The following is a 21,940-nucleotide window of genomic DNA, read 5'->3' as shown; positions in this document are numbered from 1 at the left end:
GGTACCAACCGTGGACTGCTGGTTCTGTCGTCGCCGTGGTGTCTACAGACGGGAACAGAGGATTGGAGGAAGGGAAGAAACAGGAGGAACGGCATGCAAAAAAAGGGAAAATGGAAAAAAATGGAACAGATAATATATGAGCAAGCTTTCAAAGAACATCGCGTGACAAGCAATAATAAATGAAAAGCCAAAAGCATTTGAAGTGAGTTGCACTGTTTTAAGACATGCCTTCAGCTCAAAGCTGCGAGCCAGTGAGGAAAACAGTAGATTCTTTGGTTCTGGGGGTCTTGCCAGGATACATCTACTTGCTAGTCAATAGTCAGGGGAACATGCGAAGTGATGAGAAACACCAGTGCAAACTCAGTGACTGATAGATGGCTCGGAACGCATCAAGGCTCAGGACTGTGACAGAGTAGCTCAGTCGGAAGGCTGGCTGAACAACAGATTCATACATTCAAACATTGCCTTTGTTTTAACCCAACCCACCCAGGCGCTCAGGCTTTACGACCGCCAATCAGGCGTCGCTGAATCAACTGCACGTTTAGGATCCTTTTATGGTTCATGCGCAGATGCCTGTAGATGAATATATGGGTTCAAGTTTTCCATCCAGTGTGTTATTTCAGCAGGGTTCAGCTGGAAAGTTCAATTAACTGGGAGGCCAGGGGAATGAACATGTTAAAAGTTTTTCAGATTAGTTTCTATACACACACACACACACACACACACACTCATACTCACCACTCACCCATCCTCCACTCTGCGGATCTTACTATGTTACAATCTAAGGGCAAGAAGTCTTGCATGGAAAACACCCAAGTCCACATAATTTGCCAAATGCCACTTCTCATCATGTGACATTCCAAAAATTAAAGCATCCAGCCGTCCCTTTGCTCACGATCCAGAACCACATTCACTGTTGTGAGCTGCCAGGAGTCCTGCCTTCAGGGTGAATCAGGAGATGGCACGTGAGGTTTTTTCACTGCCAGATGCACTTGTTATGGAAGAAACCGTGCTTTGTCTCTTCTTCTATTTCTAATGCCGTTCAAGTTTTCTCCTTCTACCAGGCTTCAAAACCAGGCCTGCTATATTGGTTCCTCTTCACAGCAAATTCCTCAGGGGACTCCAGAAATTTTCTTTTTCTTTTTGGCTCGAGGGGAAGTGGGATAAATATCTAACAAAATGCACGGCAACTTTCTTTTCCCAGAGTCGTTTTAATACCCCTCTTCTAGCCAACTTCATTCCAATGTCAACCCATCTGGCCGGGTTTTAATTTTCAGTTCTATCTTCTCAAGGTGTCTCCCTCCACGATCCCCTTCTGGCCAGAAAGGAGTGGAGACACTCACACATGAGCTGGTCATGTCGAGCTGTAGTGGGATTCTGGGTTGACACTGCAAGTAGTTACCCGTCCTTTTTTATCATGCAGCTATTTAATAAGCTGGTAATTATTTTCATGAGTTCTGGAGATACCAAAAGACTCTTTTGGACTTGACAGAGGCAATGTTTAAATGCACCAGAATGCCAAATGTAACTTTTTTTTTTTTTTTTTTTGGTCTAACAAGCCTGGTGCTTCTGATTTATAAATATGACACATGAATTCACACCAGTGTTCCCCTTCAACTCCCCTTTCCTCAGAACCCTAGACCATCAAAAAATCAGAGCCCTTCTAAGGAGCCAGAATTAACCAGAAGTCCGAGAGGCCACTACAGCTTAATATAACTTATAGCTGAGTTTCTGAAGAACAGATGAAGGAAAGAAAAACATAAAATAAACCACATCAGAACGCAATACTTACTTACAAGTCTGTATGCATAAAGAAGCAGTTAAAAAACAATACCGAAAATTGTTCAGATGAAACATCTCTACATCAGATGCTCATGACACGTCTGACACGTCTCCTTACTTGAAACATCCAAGTCAAGAGTTAGTTTGAGGTGCTTTCAAATGGAGGGGCAAAATCAAATGCACATTTGTACAGAAACACTTATATGAAAGTTAATATATTTTATGACTAGACACTGGCTTTTTTCCAAAATTAATTTTTTGAAAAAGCAATAAACATTTTGGCTCGTTATTTTTGTAGCAGCACTTCTAATATGCTTTATTTTCACCAGGTAAATCATTAGTATAAAATGAAAGAAAGGGGTTGGAGTAAAATCTAAGGGTCCTCAAAAATAATGTCTTAGCATTAACCGACAACTCCCCAATTTACTGCCTGCCTACGTCACAACATCATGTCAGCTTTATGACGAAATCAAGCTAAGGGGGAAGCTGGGTGTACACTCCCCTGGGTGTACACTTCCAGGGAATAAATGAAGAAAAGTTCACAGTGCAGCTTGCCTCCCCATTCTGGGGATGGGAAATCCATCAATTGCACCCAACAGGGAAGAGAAAGGGATGTTGAGAAGGAAAACACACGGTTCTAAAACAGTGAAAAGCAAACACATGTTCAAGTCAAACAACACAGTTACTGCAGCTGGGAATGGCAAAACCAGGGATCAGTAATGGAGTGGGAGACGGCAGCAGACACACAGGCTTGGCTACAAAGTTGAGACGGAGATTGAGGGTGTTATCGGGGGAGTTGCTGATTCCATTTCTCTAAGAGCATCTGGTGTGGTATCTGAACAGAGGCTATTTCAAGTAAAGAATGAAAAAAAAAAATCTTTAGAAGTGACTTTGTGCTCCCCGCAGGAGAGCACTGTGACAGAATCTAATTCTCCTTCATAATTGCATTACGACTTCATGCAGAAACCACAGACACCCTGGCTCTGAAGTGAGTGCGGCTCTGTGAAGTAGGATTTATTAAGGTATCCTAATCAGGAGACTGGAGAGATGTGCTAGCCCACCCCTGTGCATCAACTTGTGGGGTCACGATATTGTTTGATAACATTCTAAGTGTACAGGCAAAATGCAAACAGTAACTTTCCAATAGAAAATAACGGAGGCTCTGATTAACTTGAAAAATGAGAGTGCCTAATTGCCCTAACAGAGGCTGTTTCAAACTTCATTCTGCGGCTGCCTTTAAAAAATAATCTTTGCGCTAGGCCTAGGAGAAAAATAGGTCACAGAAAGTTGAGCTGGACTTACGGTGGTGTAGGGTTATGAAATTAAAAAAGCCTCTTTGAGCTACTGTCTCTATTTTAATTTTAATTACAATGAGGGAGAAATTTATTGTACATTTATTTTATATGGTCAAGAAAAAACAATCCCACGTTCCTGCAAACCCAGTTAAGTGTGTATGGTCTCAATAGTCACTCTCTAGCTGTTTTATGAGTATAATTAAACAAGGTATCCAAGGGCAGGGCCTGCACTGCTATTTGAAAGATGAACATTTCACTGAATATCGACTTTCAGTCTCCCAGCCATACAAACAGTTTATGGGACCCTACCTTGAATAAATTAAAACATCACCTATATTTCACATGGCAGTATCAGATATTTTCAAAATCAAAAGGCTCAGACAATGTGTCAGATTAGAGACACCATCCATTTAACCAAGTAGCAAAAAAAAAACCCCAAAACCAAAAACAACAACAAAAAAACCGCATGCGAGGCAGCTGGGCAATGTTTAGCCGAAACAGTCATGTGTAAGCTCCACTGTGGCACATTCTAATCCTTTCATATGGATTCTCTCCAACTTAGAATTGTTCATTGAGTGTGACAGACTGGGGGTTTAAAACTAATCCATAAATTAGTCCGTGGTCTCAAACACAACGGGTGCCATAAATGAAAATGAAAATCCAGGAACGAAATTAAATTCACAACCTTAAATACTTTTTCTTCTCCAACTGCTCTATGGTACTCCTGCTTTATAATGCCCAGATTCACTGCAAGGCTGCATTTGGGGGGGAGGGGGGAGGGTGTGAGTAGGGTGTACATTAAAAAATGCATAGGGTAATAACCCGGAGAACCCAATCTGCTCGAAAGCAGAGCTTAATTGTAAAGAATTTAAATTCTGCCATTTTGATTGTCATAAGCTTAAATGAAAGCATGCTAAGCAGTCCAGACATATTTTAATACACTTTCCCTCGGTTTATTTTCTTAACTAAAGTCAATAAGGAGCCAATGGGTTTTCTTAATTGAATTCCCCTTCAGTTTGTGTTATGGAGCTGCTTTAAAGCTAGACGCTAGGGTAGGCAAGGAATTCCCCTGACAGTTTTATTCTCACGATGGTGCTGTGCTGGCCAATATATATTAAGTATAGTTCCCTCTTTTTCTTTCTTTTTGACATATTTGAAATCTATTGAAAGCAAACATACCTGCTGGAAAATTAAACTTTGAAATTTATTTTCTACTGGTTTCCCGGTTAATTTTCTTTCCATCTATGTTCAGCTTTAATTAAACTCCCATTGCTCAGGGATGGGAGAAATGGATAGGAACGGAACTGAAGCTAAAAGGCCTGAATAGGAGAACCCTAAGAAAGCTTTCTTCTGTCTTCCTGTCATCTCCCCTTTGAGTGAAGAGATTGTGTGCCCCGGAACAGCAGGAAGGGGAGTAGGTTGTTTTTTTTTCTTTTCGGTTAATTTCAAGTTTTGTTAAAAGCTTCTTCAGAATTGTTCAAAAGTGCTACTGTGCCCCTGAGATCTTTTCATTTGCAAACCAGATGTTCTCAAAATAATAATAATAATAACCACCTGTACCGTGGTTTCATTTAACAAGGAAAGCAATTCCTATCCTATGCTGTGTGTCAGTGCTGGACGGGAGGAGGGACAGAGACGGGTGAGGCACCGGTGAGGGGAGGAAAAGAGGGATGCAGGAGGGCGATGGCGGGGAGGGGAGCAGCTCTAGAAGTAGTAGTTTATATTCATCTCCTGGAGGGCTGGGTCCTTCCTGCCAAGTCCTTTATTTCCCACCACTGAGATAGCTCCAACTTTCTAATCCTAAGAAACCTGTATTTATGAGATTATTCTTTTGCACTGTTGTGCATGAATCTTTAGTATGAAAACATGTCAATTCCCTCTCTCTTGGATTATTTTTCAACAAGGAACATAAGAGTATGGAAATGATGATAGAAGCATTAGGAAAAAAAAAAAAATCTCACTGACTTCCCATCTCTCATTCCTTTTATAAAAAAAATGCAGAATCAGGTGACCTTCATCACTAATTTCTTCCATTCCCTCATAAGTCAATATGGGTCAAAAACTGGTTGGCTATGATGCTATTTGTAATAAATTTATCATCATCAAAAAAATAAAAATGTACACACTTAAGACAGTATGGAAAAACATGGTCCATGCACTTTTGGGGCAAAAACTTGGAAAGGGAGCTCATTATAAAACAGGTGGCTCATGAGTGTCTACTAGTGCCCTAATAATATTCTTGTCACCAGGCATACTGGTATGTATATCACTAACGTTCGATAAGTATTCAATAAATGATGAATGAAAAACAGTCTTAATGGAGTAGATGCCAACTCTCGAAAAAAGGCAATTTAGTAAACATTCTAGGATGAGAGATGTGTATTTCCTAGCAACAGTGGCTTAATATATATCCCAAACATAAATACACACAACAGACACAAACACTGACGATGGATGCTTGAAGTAAAGTTAGGCCTTCATGCTTAATTTCCCAAATGCCATCCTTTCTTATCCACATTCTATCCATTCTTTGATGGCACAGACCAAATTCTACGTCTCCTGTGACAGTCTCTTCAATCTTCTGAATCAGCCCTAAGTGCACAGTATCTCCTGCTAAGGAGTTCCAGTGGGTATAACCTATTTCCTCAGCTATATTTTAAGGGGTTCCAAGAATTTTCTGTCTCCTTGGGCACTAGCACAGTGCTGTACATATTATGGGTCCTTGATACGCGCTGAATGAATGCCTAAAAGCATTACCCCTTATGTCATGCAGATATCAATAGCACACAGCAGGAATCATGACGCTAAGACCCTGGAAAACAGACAGCTCTATGTGGAGCAAAGCTCTCTATTGTAATTTAGCTGGTCATGCTACAGAGTCAGTCTTAAGACAGGTGTAATTCTTTCCTTTGTACTTAGGAAACTGAAAACATGTGCTTGGTTGTTGAGTTTCCCCAATTTGGCATCCGCCTGAAGGATAAGGGCTGTTCTCACCTTCATTATTTATGTGACCTGACCCATGTTACACACACAAAAAAGCTTAGGATGGGAGGCTATGAATGCCAAAATAACAATGTGAGCCTGGGGGTGGGACTTACTTTCTCCAAGGTATATTGGGTACTGAGTGATTAGACAACAATAAGAAAAACCTTACTGTTTTCTTTTCCAAGAAACACAAAATATTTAATTGGATATGTACTTTCAAAAAGAGAAAAACTCATTTAGAAATGACCTACTTCATTCTTATGAAAGGATTCTTAAATGTGTTTCAGAATTTGGCCCTGTAGCTATTCATTTCTTATTCTAAGGTGATTTTAATTTTTTAATTTATGACAGTCACATGTATAAATGTGACCTACAGGTTGAGCTCCTCCTGGCCTGAATTTTATATTTAAGCTGCTAAGGGTGTTTCAAACTGAGTGCTGAGTGTTTTCTATGGTACTTCTCATCAAGCATGTAACTCAGGGCAAAACCAGGCAGAAATAAAACAATATCCACATTAACTAGGGAGGGAAACACAGAATATTTTCCTAAGATGATTGATCCAACTGGCAGACTGGGGCAAAAGCTATCACCAAACACAAAAACAGGTATTTTTATGTACATCTAATATACAAAGTCAACTAATTTCAAAGAAAGTTCAAAACAAAACAAACAACGCCCTCCCCCCTCCCCACCCACTTTAAAAATCAAAGATTTTTCTTTGATTCTGGCTTTTGAAAGGAATTTGCATCGAGGCCTCTTACCCCGTAATGGTTGGCTGTCTCTGTATTTTCGCAGAGGATGCCAGGGATGGATTTAAAGTGCAATTTAAATTAGGCATTTTGCTCTCCCATATTATAGCATATATCTTCATGAGTGAAACCACATGGACAACTTGATATTAAAAAAAAAAAAAGGGAGTGGGGGTCTGCCAGTAGCAATAGTCAAAACAGAAATATATGGTCAGAAGATTAACGTACATGAAAGAGAACAGAGACACCAAAGAATCTTATGGGAAATCACAGGAGGCTCTGCGTGGCTCCCATCCCAATTTTATCCCTCAGATGGTTTCTTATTTGGAAAGCGATTCTAATGACATTAATGGCTGAATAGTTAGAAAACCATAACAATGTTGATATGGCAAATTGACATCAAATACTCCTTTCAGTACTCCAGAGCTTGCAAAAATCTTCCGCAGGTGAATCTGCCTTTAGACGTGGCCTTCACAGGTAAGTCAGGAGAGCTTCCCCACACAGGACGGATGGGAGGCAGAGACGCCCTGCTCCTCCCTCCCACCTGTGATTCTGGGTGAGCAGCATCGGGTCAGATTGAGCTTACAACTCCTCTTTTTCAAGGGCCTCCAGGATAAAGATTTAACGTATTTTGAGGGAGTCAGGCGACTGGGAACTCACGAAGGCCTGCCTCCCTAACAGGGAGAACAATTCGATTATTCTGGTTATGGAAGATAAAAGACAACACTGGAACACTTCCTTTCAGAGACATCAGAAATCAACTATGACCTTTCGAGTTTAAAAACATTTTTTGATTGCATTTAAAAACAATTTGTACATTTTTCTTGTAACGAAACGCTGACCTAGGGAATGGGTTTCAGTCACTGCATTTGCCTGGGAGAAAAGAAATAGATGCCCGTGGGCTTCCTCTTCCTCTTCTCTCTTTTTTTTTTAAGCTAAGGCTTTATGTTAATATCACTAGATTTAGCTGTTGAAGCTTTTAAGGCTAATGGTGGCTGTAATGTACCAAACAGTACAAGAGAGAAGAAGAGTGGAGATTAATTTAGCTCTCCATTTGTCAGGATTCAGTCTGGAAGATTTCTTAGGAACCAATCTAAATCTAGGGGATAGCCTGGACCTTTAAAATGGGACACGGAATCATTCAGCTCCATAACCTTTCATCTGTTTGAAGAAAGGAGCAAATGTTAAATTCCACAAGTACACTTTCTGGGCAAGATAAATATATGTAAGACTGCTTGTTAAGACACAGCAAGCCTGTAAGATCACATCCATTAAGGCAGTGGATTCTACAGTGTTGTTTTAGTGGCAATTTTAGTGTAAGGACTCTTGGGTGTGCCAGTGAGAATCAGGGCATTCATCACCACAAATGCATTTTGTGTGTAGAGCGGGTTCAGCTACTAATACCAAGAGGCCAAAGTGCACCTATGAGATCATCTTATATTACCTTGAGCAAAGAGGCCAGGAGGCGAGACAGAGGAGCAGACAAGTCCCTATAAAGGTACCTGGGATGTGGACAGAAATATAGCATTGTTTGTTTTTAAAATTTCCTCTTAAATGGAGTCTCTGTGGTTGTAACTGTGATAACAGAGTTGTAGCTGTTTGAAGACGTGCGATTAGCTTTAGTCCGGAGTGAAGGCTTAGGAGCTGTGAACTGAAGCACCTCTGCTGAGTTGCTGAGATTGACGGTGAGGGGGGAGGATTTCAGAAAGTGTTAAGAAAGGTCTTTTTTTAAAAAAGCCTAAGCTAGTGAGAGGCCAGCCACAAATAAAAAGTGCTGTTCCACATTAAAGAGAAATGTGGTATTTATGCCGAATGAATGAAGGCCTTGACCGCCTTAAAATGTAAACCTGACTAGCTACCTAGACGGAACCTTCTACAAGGAGAGGTAATCAAGGCTGGCTCACACCCGGACAACTTCCGCAAAGACAAAACAGACCACGGAAGGGTTTTCTTAATGGGTTCACACACGCAGGGCAGTGGCGAAAGGGGCGATGTAATTTACACTGACATCCAAAGGGCCGTTCCTAGGAAACTATGAAAACCTGGTACACAGCAGCTCAAGCTTAATTGGTTTACTACCCGGATAAGGTAAGAAATCATGAAAGGTAAACACCTGGTTCGCAGCAAGGGAAGTCGTTAGCATGGTTGCTCTGGAAATCAGTCAGGGAGGAGCATCTTTGTTGCGCTTATTAAGGATGCAGAAAGTGGGGGGAATCTCTCCGCTCTGCTAACAAACTGAGTTTACTAAAGAAGCAGAAGAAACTAACAAAAAGCTAAAAGGGGAATACACACAGACAAGAATTTAGGAAGCAGCCTGGATGGAGCTGAGTTTAGGGTGAGACACAAAAACCAACTGGATGGATGGATGGATTTTTCAGAAGCTTTTTAATTAAGTGCAGGCACTGATGTTTTCGCAAACATCATTCAGAACCATGCTCACTAGTGGCTTATTTAAAAGTTCTTTGTTCCACTGTAATGGTTAGAAAGGTGAAGAAAACTGAAATTAAACAATCTATTGTTATATTTCATAAACCGATGAGGGCTCCTCTTTCCCTGAACACTTAGAATTTTCATCATGTCTATCACACCAACTCCTGTGAAAACTGAAAATGTCTCCAGAAAGTCAATGTAAAGGATGGTCTTACCTAAGGAAATCTTGCACGTCTAGTCGACATGGTGCGGCCATAACCTTTCCCACCCTGGTCGGCAGAGAAAACTCCAACAAGTCTCCCGGACAAGCGACATCAAGCACTGAGAGCCGCTGGGGACCAACCAGGAAGGGGCTGGAGGGCATAACCTCCTCCCTCAGTGACAGTCAGAAAAAGGAGACCGCGAAACTCACTTCGAATAGGAGTTTCAGACAGTCCAAAGAGCTAAACCACAGAGTGACAACCGCAGTGGTTCCTCCAATGTTTAACGGAGGGCAGGAAGGGGTACTCAAGTGCCCAGAGTGGAACAGACGGTGACTACCCAGGTGACACACGGTCAGTGGGTACTCTCTGGGGCAGGAAGGATGATGCATTTAGGAACATGGCCCACGGGGACATGTTAAAGGGTGTGTATTTTCCTTCTCGTATATTAAGATGAAATTAAGGCAAGAAGAAGATCCAAAGCCGGTATACTTACCGTTTCGTCAACCGTGGCTCAGCACAAGCTATCCGCGTGTTCTCTAAGAGCCAGGCTGCCATTTTCCCCCTAGCATTTTGCTTTGCATGGTGATGCTTAAAAAAGAATTCTGCAAAATAGCTGATCTACTGTTAAATGCTTGGATGTTAAAGACTTTTCTGAGGTCCTTAAGAGTCGACTTGAGAACACAGTATCTAATGTCTGTCAAGTTCCCAAATAAAGGAATAATTCCATTCCAAGGAGTTAAAGGGACCTTTTAGGCTTCTTGTTATACATACCAGAAAGACAGTGTACATTCAGGACATCTGCAATGGCAATGAAGGTACCATACCTGCGATGATGGTAAGGATGGTGGTGGTGGTGGTGGTGGTGGTGGTGGTGGTGGTTGTTGTGAGAGGAGGGATAGTTGTGGGGGGATCTGGATAAAGAAAAAAAGGAGAATCAAACCCACAATGCTGAGCACAGAGGTGATCAGTAACGACACAACAAAGGCGTGAAGACACTGACACGTTGTTTGATGACTTCTCCCTTTAAAATCCAAAGACTCCCCACCCCACCCACCCCCGGCCCTGCAAAGATTTATGTCTTATAATCATATCCCAAGGCCTTATTCGGAAAAGCTAAGAAAAGAAGAAAAGAAGAAAAGAGATCTGGGGGCTTCCCTGGTGGCGCAGTGGTTAAGAATCCGCCTGCCAATGCAGGGGACACGGGTTCGAACCCCGGTCCGGGAAGATCCCACATGCCGCGGAGCAACTAAGCCCGTGCACCACAACTACTGAGCCTGCGCTCTAGAGCCCGCGAGCCACAACTACTGAGCCCACGTGCTGCAACTACTGAGCCCGCACATGTAGAGCCCGTGCTCCGCAGCGAGAAGCCACCGCAATGAGAAGCCCGCGCACCACGACGAAGAGTAGCCCCCGCTCGCCGCAACTAGAGAAAAGCCTACGCATAGCAACGAAGACCCAACGCAGCCATAAATAAATAAAATAAATTTCAAAAATTAAAAAAAAAAAGAAAAGAGATTTGTATCAATGAAGTGAACTAGGGATGAGGAGATGAGAAGTAGAGAAGGGAGGAAAAATCAAAACATATGACACGCACCCCCCCCATCCTATTTCAAAAGGTGAGGTTAGACCAACTCAGCCCCTGAGAGGGTCCGACGGTTGTCATTTCGTTTTATACTTTCACCGGTGGGAGAAAAGAGGAGATGGCGCTGATCTATCTAAAGGGCTCCTATCGGCCAAGGGAAAGTGTGCGCCTGCCTCTTGCTCTCTGACTGTTAACTTCATTATTCTCCATCAATACATCCCAGCAGGAAGTAAAACTACTTCTATACTTGTAATAAATACACAGAAGAGAGAATGTCACCACTAAATATCAAGTTCCAGGCATGTGAGATTTTACTGAGATTTTATTTTTTAAAAGTCAGTAAATTTTACAACTTATAAATATTAATCAGTTCGTTGCCTTTGCTCAAGCCTGACCTACGTGGGTGACAATGATAAAACTGAAGAACGTTTCCATCTTGTAAACAAAAGAATTAAATACAAACAAGGCTTAACCCTCCAAGCCAGGAATCTGATAGGGAATCCTCTGTCAGGTGTCTGATATACTGTATATTCTTCTATCATCTCCAAAATCATTTGGGGGAAAAGGGAAGGCAAATATGAAAGAGAAAAAAAAAATTCTCAGCCCAACTGATCAAACTGAATGTGTTAAATTGTCAGCAAGACTTTGACCTAATCAATCATTCTGCTATAATAGAGCATAAGACGATTTGAAGGCTTTTGATTTTAAATTTTATCTAATGCCCGTCAACTTTTTCTCCCTGACACATCTGTTGTCCTTTTATCTCCAAGTGAGCTCTCAGACTGTCTAATTAATACATCCTAACTTTAATTATATACTGTGTCTTTATTGGGTTTGGTGGAACTTCCTGGAAGTTTACGAAAACATTATCCTGGCGTTTGGTTATGAGGTCTGCTTAAAAGATTCCTACCGTTGATCAATAATCAGTTTTAATTTTCCTCACAAACTTCTCTCACACGTACACAAATGTACGAATTTGACAGGGAAGAATCAAGAGCAAACCTGTCTGTTTTAGGGGAGACTGTTCACTGAAGTTGGGGATGCCAGCAGTTTAAACGACTATTGAAAGCAGCCTCACACGAGTGCAAAAAAAGAATCCATTAAAAAAAAAATCTCATTTTCTTCCAAGAAGTAGAAATGATTCATAATTTCAAACTACCTTGTTAGAAGAAGAACGGACAATACACGTCCAGTCTTGCTTTTTGGAGTACTTTCTTATGGAGGCCACAGGTGGGGAAGCATTTTGTGACCTGGGAGACCACTGGATGCACCTACATCCTGCGGCAGGTGCAGGTACAGGTGCAGGTACAGGTGCAGGTACAGGTGCAGGTAGGGACGCAGGTGAGCGAGGGGCACCGGTCCCTGAAGACAACCTGCTCTCTCCACGCCCCAATTCAGCTGTACCCAGAGATGTGCCTTCTCTGTTCTGATTCAATGACAATATTTATCACTGAAAAGGAACATCTGTAGCTGGTATGCTATAATGCTATTTCTGTCTCTATTTCTAAAAGTATTGGCACAAAATGTGCGATGTCCACAATACAATCAAAGTGCACCTGAAGGTGATTTGAAATTACGATTACCAACAGGAGTGGAACAGAGACTAACGAGGGCAGAGGCTTCAGAAAAAAGGTCACTAGTTCCTTTCATTTTGTGAAAATCACACACTTTCAATTATTTTCATCACTACTGGGGTAACTTGTCCTTCACATGTGGCTCAAGTGACCTAAATGAATTAGATTCCGTTACCAGGTGTAATGCTTAGACCATTTCTAGCGATAAGAGCAATGTGAGGTCACTATTTAAGAAAATACAGAGTTGGAGCTAATAAGCTATGTTTGACACATAGAGGCTAAAAGAACAAAACCAACTGGGGCTCAGGCGCTAACCAGATAGATTCGCCAAGTATAGAAGTTACTTCTAGAGAATTAAACATTTTAAAAGCATGTTAACTCTGAGTTCATAAAGAACTTTGAAAGCTACTGTAGTAGGACAATAAATTGGCTTTGAAAAGAAAACCTACTCACCATCTTCTCAAACTGCTAGAATATTTTATTACTAGACAAGCAACACCTCAGGTGAGTATTCTAGCCTGTCATCCCAAACATTACTGCTAGTACAGGTTACGGGAGGGAGGTAGCATATTGTGGATCTAGCAAATTCCTAGACCAGGCGAAGTGCACCATCTTGGGTTGGGGAGATAGTTGGATGTAGATGCGCTTGCCTACATGGGCAGGTCTCTGTTTCCTGGCTTTCAAATAATGCATTCTGGCCCAGCGAGTTCATTCCCAAACGACCATCTTGCATTGGAGGGAAATGTTCTACCGGGAAGCAGAGAGAGTAAGAGAAACTACAAAGAAAGACACACATTTCACTGTAGACTTTGGAGTCAAAGTATCGTGGCTCTGAAACATATTTAGTAACCGTGTGAACTTGGGCAACTTAGGTGACCTTTCTAAGCTTCCTTTTATCACCTGTAAAATGGCATGATGATGGCGCTTACCTCGTCATGTTATCGTGGAGATCAGAGGTGATCGTGCATGTAAAACTGTCACCCTAGCGCATGGAACGAAGTGAGCAAGCCCTCAATAAATGCTAGCCAGAGCTAGGATCCAAAATTATTCAAATCTATCTGTCTATCAAAACGTTTCTCATCTTGAGATGTCGGAACAGTGGGTACAATAAGTCAAAACTGTTTTTCCAGATACCTGAGTCTTCTGAATCAAGGAAGCACATAATAGACCGGTGGAAATTTGTCTCTGCTTTTCATAATCTGCCGTTTTTAAAAAGAGCTGAATGAAAGTCTGTAAACCTGGATAACAGCAAGGTTGGGGCCTCACATGAGGCTCAAACCCTGATGCTGAGCATGGGAGGGATGCAGAAACAAAAGGGGGATGGCTGGAAACGGGGCACTCGGCACCTCCTTGCACCTACACGGAGAGCCATTCCCTTCACTCTGATCTCCTTAACTACCGGGGAGAATTAATGCTATTATGTGTAGACCACAGACAACATGGGTAGTGTGCAAAGAAATCACACCTCAGAAGTCTATACATAAAGTGATTAGATGTGAGCCTTTAACTTTGCATTATGCTAAGGAAAACAAAACTCAGGTACAGGCTAAAGATTATATTTTAATATCCATGTAGATATGAGGTAAAGCATGGTTCTATTTCATCAAAGAGACTGCTACTCCTATTTTCTTCATAAGGAAAGTGGCCAGGTTCTAAGACGTTATGGTGTAAATATCCCGTATGTAGATTTACATGTGTGTATGTGTATATTCACATACACTTACACTTGGATTATTTACATGGCTCACATGAAGAGAGAAATGCACACACATGTTCATATATTTACAAGATACTGAAATTGTCATGCCTATGGTTACTCATTCTGTGTCATGTCAGCTCATGACTATTTTTCCTGGTGTAAAAGTAACCGAGAGAGTCAACTGGACAGAAGAGACTCAATTCGTCATCATAAGACTAGATAGGCAGTGCACTCCTCAACTAAACAGAGAATATTCACCAGACACAAAATTGACCATGAGCTATAAATGGGAAATAAGTTTAAAATGGCTGGTACAAGTAGGTGCACAATAAATATTTGTTGACTAGAAAGTGAAATTCATGATCATAGGCTTTAATAATCCTGCAAAAAGATATTAAGAAAACAGACAAATTTAAAAAAAAGCACTTGTGTCTAAAGCAGTAGCTATAGGTGGTTAACAGAGCTACCAAGGACCTTCTATTTTTTTTTTCCAAGTATTTACTGGCTTGCGACATATGGAATGTAATAGCTTCATGCTGAAAATAGGATAGTTCTGTTCATCAAAGCAGGAGAAAGGCTAGCCCAGGTATCATCGGAAAATACCGCTGGGAATAGACTTTCTGAGTTGAAAAGCCATTAATGGGTAAGGTTGAATTTCGCAGTCATTATTTCTAACATAATCTCCATAGCGTGCGCCTGAGGACAGAGCTTTCCTACTCAGCATGACCAGAGCCTGTGATCTAGAGGGAAGCCCCCATGATTAGAAGGGGAGAAGAAAAGTTGCTGTCCTCCTAGTAGTAGCACTGGGGTCCACCTTGGGCCAGGCTTCTTTTAATTCTTGAAGGAAACAAACTGGTTTTTTGGTTTTCAACTTGACCAAAAGCTCTAGGACTGAATCACAAGCAGCAGCTACATAATAAATGAGTCAAATGGAAGAGGGCTTCATCTTCTCACGTACCGTATACATACAGCATATAATCCGAATGAGCTTTGCCCACTATGTTTGAAGCCTCACAGCGGTATGTACCGTTATCTGTTTTGTTTAGGTTATTGATGAACAGGTTGGGCCCCGACAGTACGGCGTGTTGAGGCATTTCATCATCGACTCTCACCCAAGTTACCATCACAGGCCTGCAGAGGGAATGGGAGAGAGACAGGTTGCATTATGATTTCCCACCAAGATGTCTGCATCAAACCTCTCACCCACACAGTAAATGAATCCCATGCAGGATGACACAATTAAAGAGGACCTATTTTAAGTTCAGAGAATTACAGCTGTGAAGGCTTCACAAATCTGTTTGGAATATAATTTTTAAAAAAATATTATCAGGTGTTGAAAAACTTTCAACAGACCACAAGCAGGGGTCTCATCATTTCCAATTCATCTTCAACAAATCAGCAAATAAACCAATGTGCCCTATTTTTATGCCCTGCTGTGTGCTTTCACACCAATTCAGACAGGACAGAGCTCACCCATTGTTAATCATCTCATTAATTAGGGGGAAAAAAATCAAATCCTGGGCTGGTGATACATACATTAATCTCATGGTTACTAACACGCCGAGATAGTGGCATAGAAAGTTGTGATATTTAAGTGGATTTCGAGTTTCGCAGAAAGGAATGGACTTTTACAACTGAATAGTGCTTTCTTTGGCCTCTGCTGTTTGAAAAAAAATGACCTCTTCTCATTCTGGAAAGATGTAATCACTTCCTGTCCCCTTACCCCCTACCCATAACACACCCTCCGGCAACCCAAGACCCCACCGCACCTTCCGAGGCCCCAAGCCACCTTATCTATGTGCTCTTTGGCAAAATGCCTGTCTTCCCTGGCTCTCCAAGGCCCTCACGCTGCTCCCGTTCCCCTGTGTGTGCACCTGCAGGCCCCCAGCTCGAGGGACAGGCTCCCAGATCAATGGCTGCGGAGTGACAGCACCTCCACGTGAACTCCTGGGGTCCTACGGCACTTGCTCATCAGAGGGGAGTTTGTTTCCGTGATTTAAAGACCACATTTGTATCCATCAGGAAAAAGCAAATTTCACAAGATGCTCCAGGGCCCAAATTGCACACACACAGAGTCTTTTTCAAACTCACTGAATTTATAATCCTTCAAGGCAGCCCCTATGAAATCGAGGCCACATCTAGGGCTGGCCCTGAAAGCTGCCATTTCCAAGGCAGGGCCACAGAGATTCGGGCACAGAAGCAGCTTCCTTTCATCTCCTGCACTACCTCTAGGAGCGGCATCAGAACCTAAGACCTGTGCTTCATACGAATGGGCACTCAAGACAGCCCTGTCAAGTAGCATTCCGCTTTTCCAATGGGATGTGAAGTCACAATTTTTCTTTAATGACACATGGGTTTGTTATCACAACCCAGTAAATTATTTAAAAATGAGCCCTGCATCCGTCCTCCTCGCAGGCAAAGGCGAACGGCTCTGCCTGGCAATCAGACCTATTGTCCCGCTGCTTGACAGCTGAAACCATCAGTGGGGGTAAATGCTGAGAACGTTCACAGCATTTAACGGCAAGTTAAATTACCATTTTTATTGTATGCAATTTCTTGAGAAAATAAATAGGTGATATGCTAGAAGGGATAGCGGTCAAGTAACCCGTGCTTTGCTCAGACAACCGTGGACCCGGGCCGATCTGAGAGGAACAAGCAAATACCCTCTCTGGCATCAATGTCCCGAAGGAAGCATACAATTTACTGTCCCCGTGGCACATTCGACTGAACACAGTACCTTCTTCAGGGGAAAAAAAATATAGAAACAAAATATAGGTTAGCAAGCCATAGTCTGTAAATGTAGTTAATGTGGCTGGTACTTTAAGTGGCAAGAGGCCTGAGAGAATTAATTTTTTTTGCCACTGGATTGTTTTGGAAGGAAGGCAATTTGCTACCTGGGGCCTAATTCAAACAGTTTACGCAAAGAAAGAGCTGACTCTTTTGCAGTGTTCAAAGCAGAAGAAGACTGCTCTGGTAAAGCCGGAAGTACTTAAAACCAAATAACTTCGAAACACCCAAGGAAAAGCAAAGCAGAAGCAAGACCACCTCCTCCTTCCTAAAGGCCATCTTTACAACTCCAAACGGTGAGTAGAGAGAGAAGCAAATCCTCGGCCCTGGAGAAGGACACACAAAATAGGGAGGGCTGACGTGGGAAAAGAGACCATTGCAGCTAGGCTCCCTCCGGCTCTCTGTTCTCTCAGAGAGCATTGCTTAGCTGTCATGGGGAGAATTCTTTCCAAAGACTTGGGGGAAGCTTTGTGAAAATGCTCTGAGGTCCTTGTATGAATATGCTAGTTAGCAAAACTCTGAGAGGGGAAAAAATCATAGCGAGGGGACAGCAGAGGGAGCTCAATGCTGTTTTTTGTTGGGGACCAATAAGAATCTGAGTGAACCCAATCACTAGGTTGACCTGTTGTTCCATGTGAAATGGATTGTTTTTTTTCCCTCAGAAACAGTTAAAAACAATCTTCACTCTATTAGAAAGATGAAAGGATTCTTCCTCCTCCCCAAACGAAACGGAATAATAGCTAAAGTGGTACCACCACATGGCTTTTGCTTTATTAGTGATAATACATGTAGTTTCTCTAATTCACTTTCATTAATTTAGCAGGGGCAAGTGCAGTAGCTTTTTTTACACTTTTCAATAAAATAAGAGTGTAAGTCTTTTCCCTTATGTAGTATGTATACATATTCCTTGAGAAAAAGTCCCAAACCATTCCTTACTAACAAAAATATTTCTAGTAGTCACTTTTCCTTGAGGGAAGAAGCAAAATGAAAAGTAAGGCAAATTCATTTGCCTACAGCTGGCCCTAAACACAGCAGCTTAATTTAAGTCTGAAAACCATCTTTCCAACAGCTTAGTTAGACATTAACACAGAAGGTAGCAGATATATCATTAGATTGTGGGCACGCTAAAAAGTTATTAGGATTATTTTATGTGGGTGAGAGAAAATAGTTCTGACAATCATGTTGATGATGATAAAAGAGAATTAGCTGAGATTTCAATCTTAGCTGGCATTTCATTTTTCTCCCAATCCTCACCCTTAAGAACCACAGATATTTATTCCCCTTTTCACTGAATATTCTTTTAGTTCCTGAAAAATCTTCCATCCTTTACAGCAGGAGACAGGTGACAGGCCAATGAGTTGTGAATGCACGTCTGTGTGTTGTGACATTTACTGCTCATGACCCTCTGCCAACCTTGGCCTTCAGAACTTACTGGGGCTTCCCGATGGCTTCACATGTTAACTCAAGCGCGTCCCCTTCCCGGGTTAGGCCTTGTAGAGGATAAGTCATCTGAATATGCACTTGAGGCTTATCTGTGTGACAACAACACAAAGTACAATGTTTAGCAAATGATATCATCAGGCAGAACCAGACTTGCATGCTGTCACAAACCCCATACTACCAGCACTCACGTGCTTCCCACCCTCATGTCTTCAGTAAAATCCTTCTAATTAGTAAGTAATCCTGGCATTTGCTCAAATTAAATTGACTAATAACTCTAAGGAGTGAACCACGAACAGATAAGAGATTCATAAGCCAACCACGCCACATCAAACATTTCCTGTGAAATACATTTTGTTACATTTAAGTTTATCTCCAGACTCACTCAAGCTAAAGGAAACTCATTTGCCTTCATGCTGAGGTGAAGCCACAGATATCTGCGGTGCTCAGAATTGATACATTTTATCATAGATCATATATTACTATGTGACAATATGTTTTGACACTGCATATTAATAAGTTTGCCCCTTCTATGCTCTTGTTTTCAAATGGGAAAGGCAAAACTCCTGAATTCCACTCAAATGTCTCTAAGAATAAAGAACTGGGAGGTTCTGGTGGCCCCTAATGAAACTCTATGATGGCTCAACGTAAACAAATCAGAAGGAAGGAAACTGACAGTTACCGAGTCTACTATGGTAGGAACCATCCTTGGTGGCGGAAAAAGCCCAGTTTTAGGGACGAGAACATTGGTACCTAGAGAATGATGTAGGTTGTCCAAGGTCATAGAGATAACATAATGAGAGACAGCCTCGTGAAATGTATGTTTGGAGGGATTATTGATTCAAACCCACGTTTCCCAATGGCAATCCATAATTAAAGCCAAGTATACTGAGTATAGCTTCCTAACGCAGTCAAGTATTTAGGTATCCCTAAGTGATGTATTCCTAAGTGTAAGTGAATACTTTAGTGATGTAGGTATTCTTATTTCCACTAGCTATTTAAAAACTGTGTTTGTGAGTTTGTGGGGCTGTGGGAATGAGAGAGGAACGCTAGGAGGTACAGGGAATGGGGAGGGGTTGGAATTAACTTAGATACACACACAAATACATTTACAAATAAAACCTGAATGGAATTGGGAGGGTTTTTTTTTCCATTTGCTGAACTAATAAGCTATTAATCCCTAAATAATTTTTCTCATTTAATTTCATGACTTTGGAAATGTACCCAAGAGGTAATAAATGTGAGAGGGCAAGACATCAGTTGGCTGAAAGGTCAAAACAGTTGCCATAACTTTACTTTCTCGGACAATCACACCACCCAAACAACAGCCCCTTGGCCTTTTACAAGCAGTGGTTCGCTCATTATCATTCACCCTATGGTATCAGGGAGCAAAGAGAAATATGGCGGGGCTCAACCATCTCTACCTGTACACAGCCAAACAAGCTGCACGAGGTCCTCTCTAGGGATGGCTGTTTTCTGGATGTGTTTTTACAGTCGTGTTACTAGCGCTGGATCTTTCTGTCTCTGAAAACCACGTGGCATTCAAAACCTTTTAAGAGAGGCTTCTTGTACATCGGTGGGCACTGCACGCTGAATTGGTAATGCTTTCTGAGGAGCTAAGTCACTTGCCAGAGAACTTAAGTTAACTGGGACCAAAAGCTCCAGCTGACCCCTGAAAGTAACACGATGCTATTCTTAGACTTGTTGGCAAAGGCAATGTTTAAGAGGAAAATGGCGTACAGGTCTCCAGATACTGATAGCTGTGTGGGGAAGCTAATCATTAAAGAAAGGCAAAAATACTCAAAAAGGATAAACAGGATGACCTTAAATGAACACTGGCTGCTGGGCAAGTGTCCTGGGTGCCCACCTTTGAGAGCTATAGACAATACTGTAGGCTAAATACAACCATTGGGTGACATATGTGGGTCTATTATTTTTGGTGGTATAATACACTTGCACACAGAGCTAGTTGGTAAAGTTTATTAAAAAAACAACCCACAAGATACCAAGAAAAAAAAAAAATGGTAGAAGGTTATGCCACTGAAAACACAGACAACAAAAGACCGGCTCCCTTACAGTTCATGCTCAGAAACAGCAGTACTTCCGGAGTTCCTGGTTAGGGAACCTCTGTCATCCTTATCCAGGAACCATTCTGAGGAAAGCTAAATTTAAAGCCCCAAATTTGGGCTGAAATGTAACATTTTCTTATAGGTTAATCTCTGATCCACAGAAGGTCTACATTTTCCATGCACTGCTGACTTTGGCCCATTAATTAAGGAGAAGCAGAATGCTTGCTGGCCAATGTGGAAGGCTCTTTTGTCCTTTTTTCTCCTTTGTGTAATTTACAAGCAAACAGAGAGAGTATATTTTTCAGCACGGTGCACTAAGGGTTTTTACACGCTCAACTTCCATTAATAATAAAGACGGTGTTGAAAATCCATCCACCCTGCCTTTTCAGTACCACTGAGTTTGTTTTAGTTAAATGCTTTTTATGTTCCTAATGGCTGTTTGCCAGTTGTCAATTACTCACATAAATTAGGACTAACAAGCTAAGGCCTTGCTATACCTGGAATTTACCGTTTAAAAAAATCATATACTAAGCCACAGGAAATACCCCTTCAATTTTGATAACTGATTTTCCCAATTTACTCTCTAGGTTTCTGGAGAAACATCTACCATCTACTTATGGGTACAGCTGCCACAGTTACCTTAATAGGTCACTGGAAAGGTAAATATTAATCTTGCTTGTATTATACAGAAAAATGTCCTCCTCTGTTGACACGTGCAGTATTTATAGGCATGTTATTCGACTGTGGGCAGCTGAGCTATCTTCACGCCCAGCTTAGGAGCCAAATAGAGGGTCTGTGTGCCAAGATCCATCTCTGGGTGAAGGAAACTTAAAAAACAAATTCAATTCCCCCTCCTTTGCCCTGAAAGAGGAACTTGAGCCTTCCCAACAGGTGGAATAGAAACCCTGGGACTCCACTGGCACCTCTAGAACCCAGGGCTGCTACACCTTCCCAGGATGATCCTGACCACAATCCGATTATGTCAAAATACTGAACAATCCAGATGGCTGATTGCATAGCCCAGAAGCTCATCATTTATATATTTTAATTATGTTCATAAATCAAATGTTATAACCCGCCGCATCTTTTCTGAAACAGAACCAGACTCCAAGATTTATTTTTAAGTAATGAGGTAAGGCCCAGAACATCTTCTGGGTGATCATTTTACGCCTCGGTTGGTGTTGGAAGGCACAAGGCTAAAAGCCAGATGACACTTTCTGCCCAAGTGCAATAACTGTCTAGAAATGTACTGCAGAATGGCTTAATGTCACTATAAAATGGAACTGCTATATAAAAATAAGAAAAATAGTTAGGTCTGTGCACTCATGGAACATTACAGCTACAG

General features: G+C 41.7%; 1 protein-coding gene across 4 annotated transcripts in view; it reads right to left on the bottom strand.

Annotated features, from left to right (window-relative positions):
- CADM1 (cell adhesion molecule 1) overlaps positions 1–21,940 on the bottom strand; it is a 325,465-nt gene that overhangs the window by 24,144 nt on the left and 279,381 nt on the right. For 2 of the 4 annotated variants that reach the window (XM_082411115.1, XM_082411116.1), the window contains exons 6-9: positions 18,519–18,618; positions 15,258–15,430; positions 10,269–10,355; positions 10–42 (exon numbers count right to left, since the gene is read on the bottom strand). In XM_082411115.1, the coding sequence (XP_082267241.1) occupies positions 10–42; positions 10,269–10,355; positions 15,258–15,430; positions 18,519–18,618 (393 nt within the window). The remainder of the gene's footprint in view (positions 1–9; positions 43–10,268; positions 10,356–15,257; positions 15,431–18,518; positions 18,619–21,940) is intronic. The other 2 variants (XM_082411117.1, XM_082411118.1) reach the window with 2 other exon arrangements.

Source organism: Balaenoptera physalus (assembly GCF_965194825.1).
Source record: "Balaenoptera physalus genome assembly, chromosome: 10".
NCBI classification, from domain to species: Eukaryota; Metazoa; Chordata; class Mammalia; order Artiodactyla; family Balaenopteridae; genus Balaenoptera; species Balaenoptera physalus.
The sequence above is the reverse complement of the archived record's forward strand: the minus strand, read 5'-3'. Positions and strand labels throughout refer to the sequence as shown.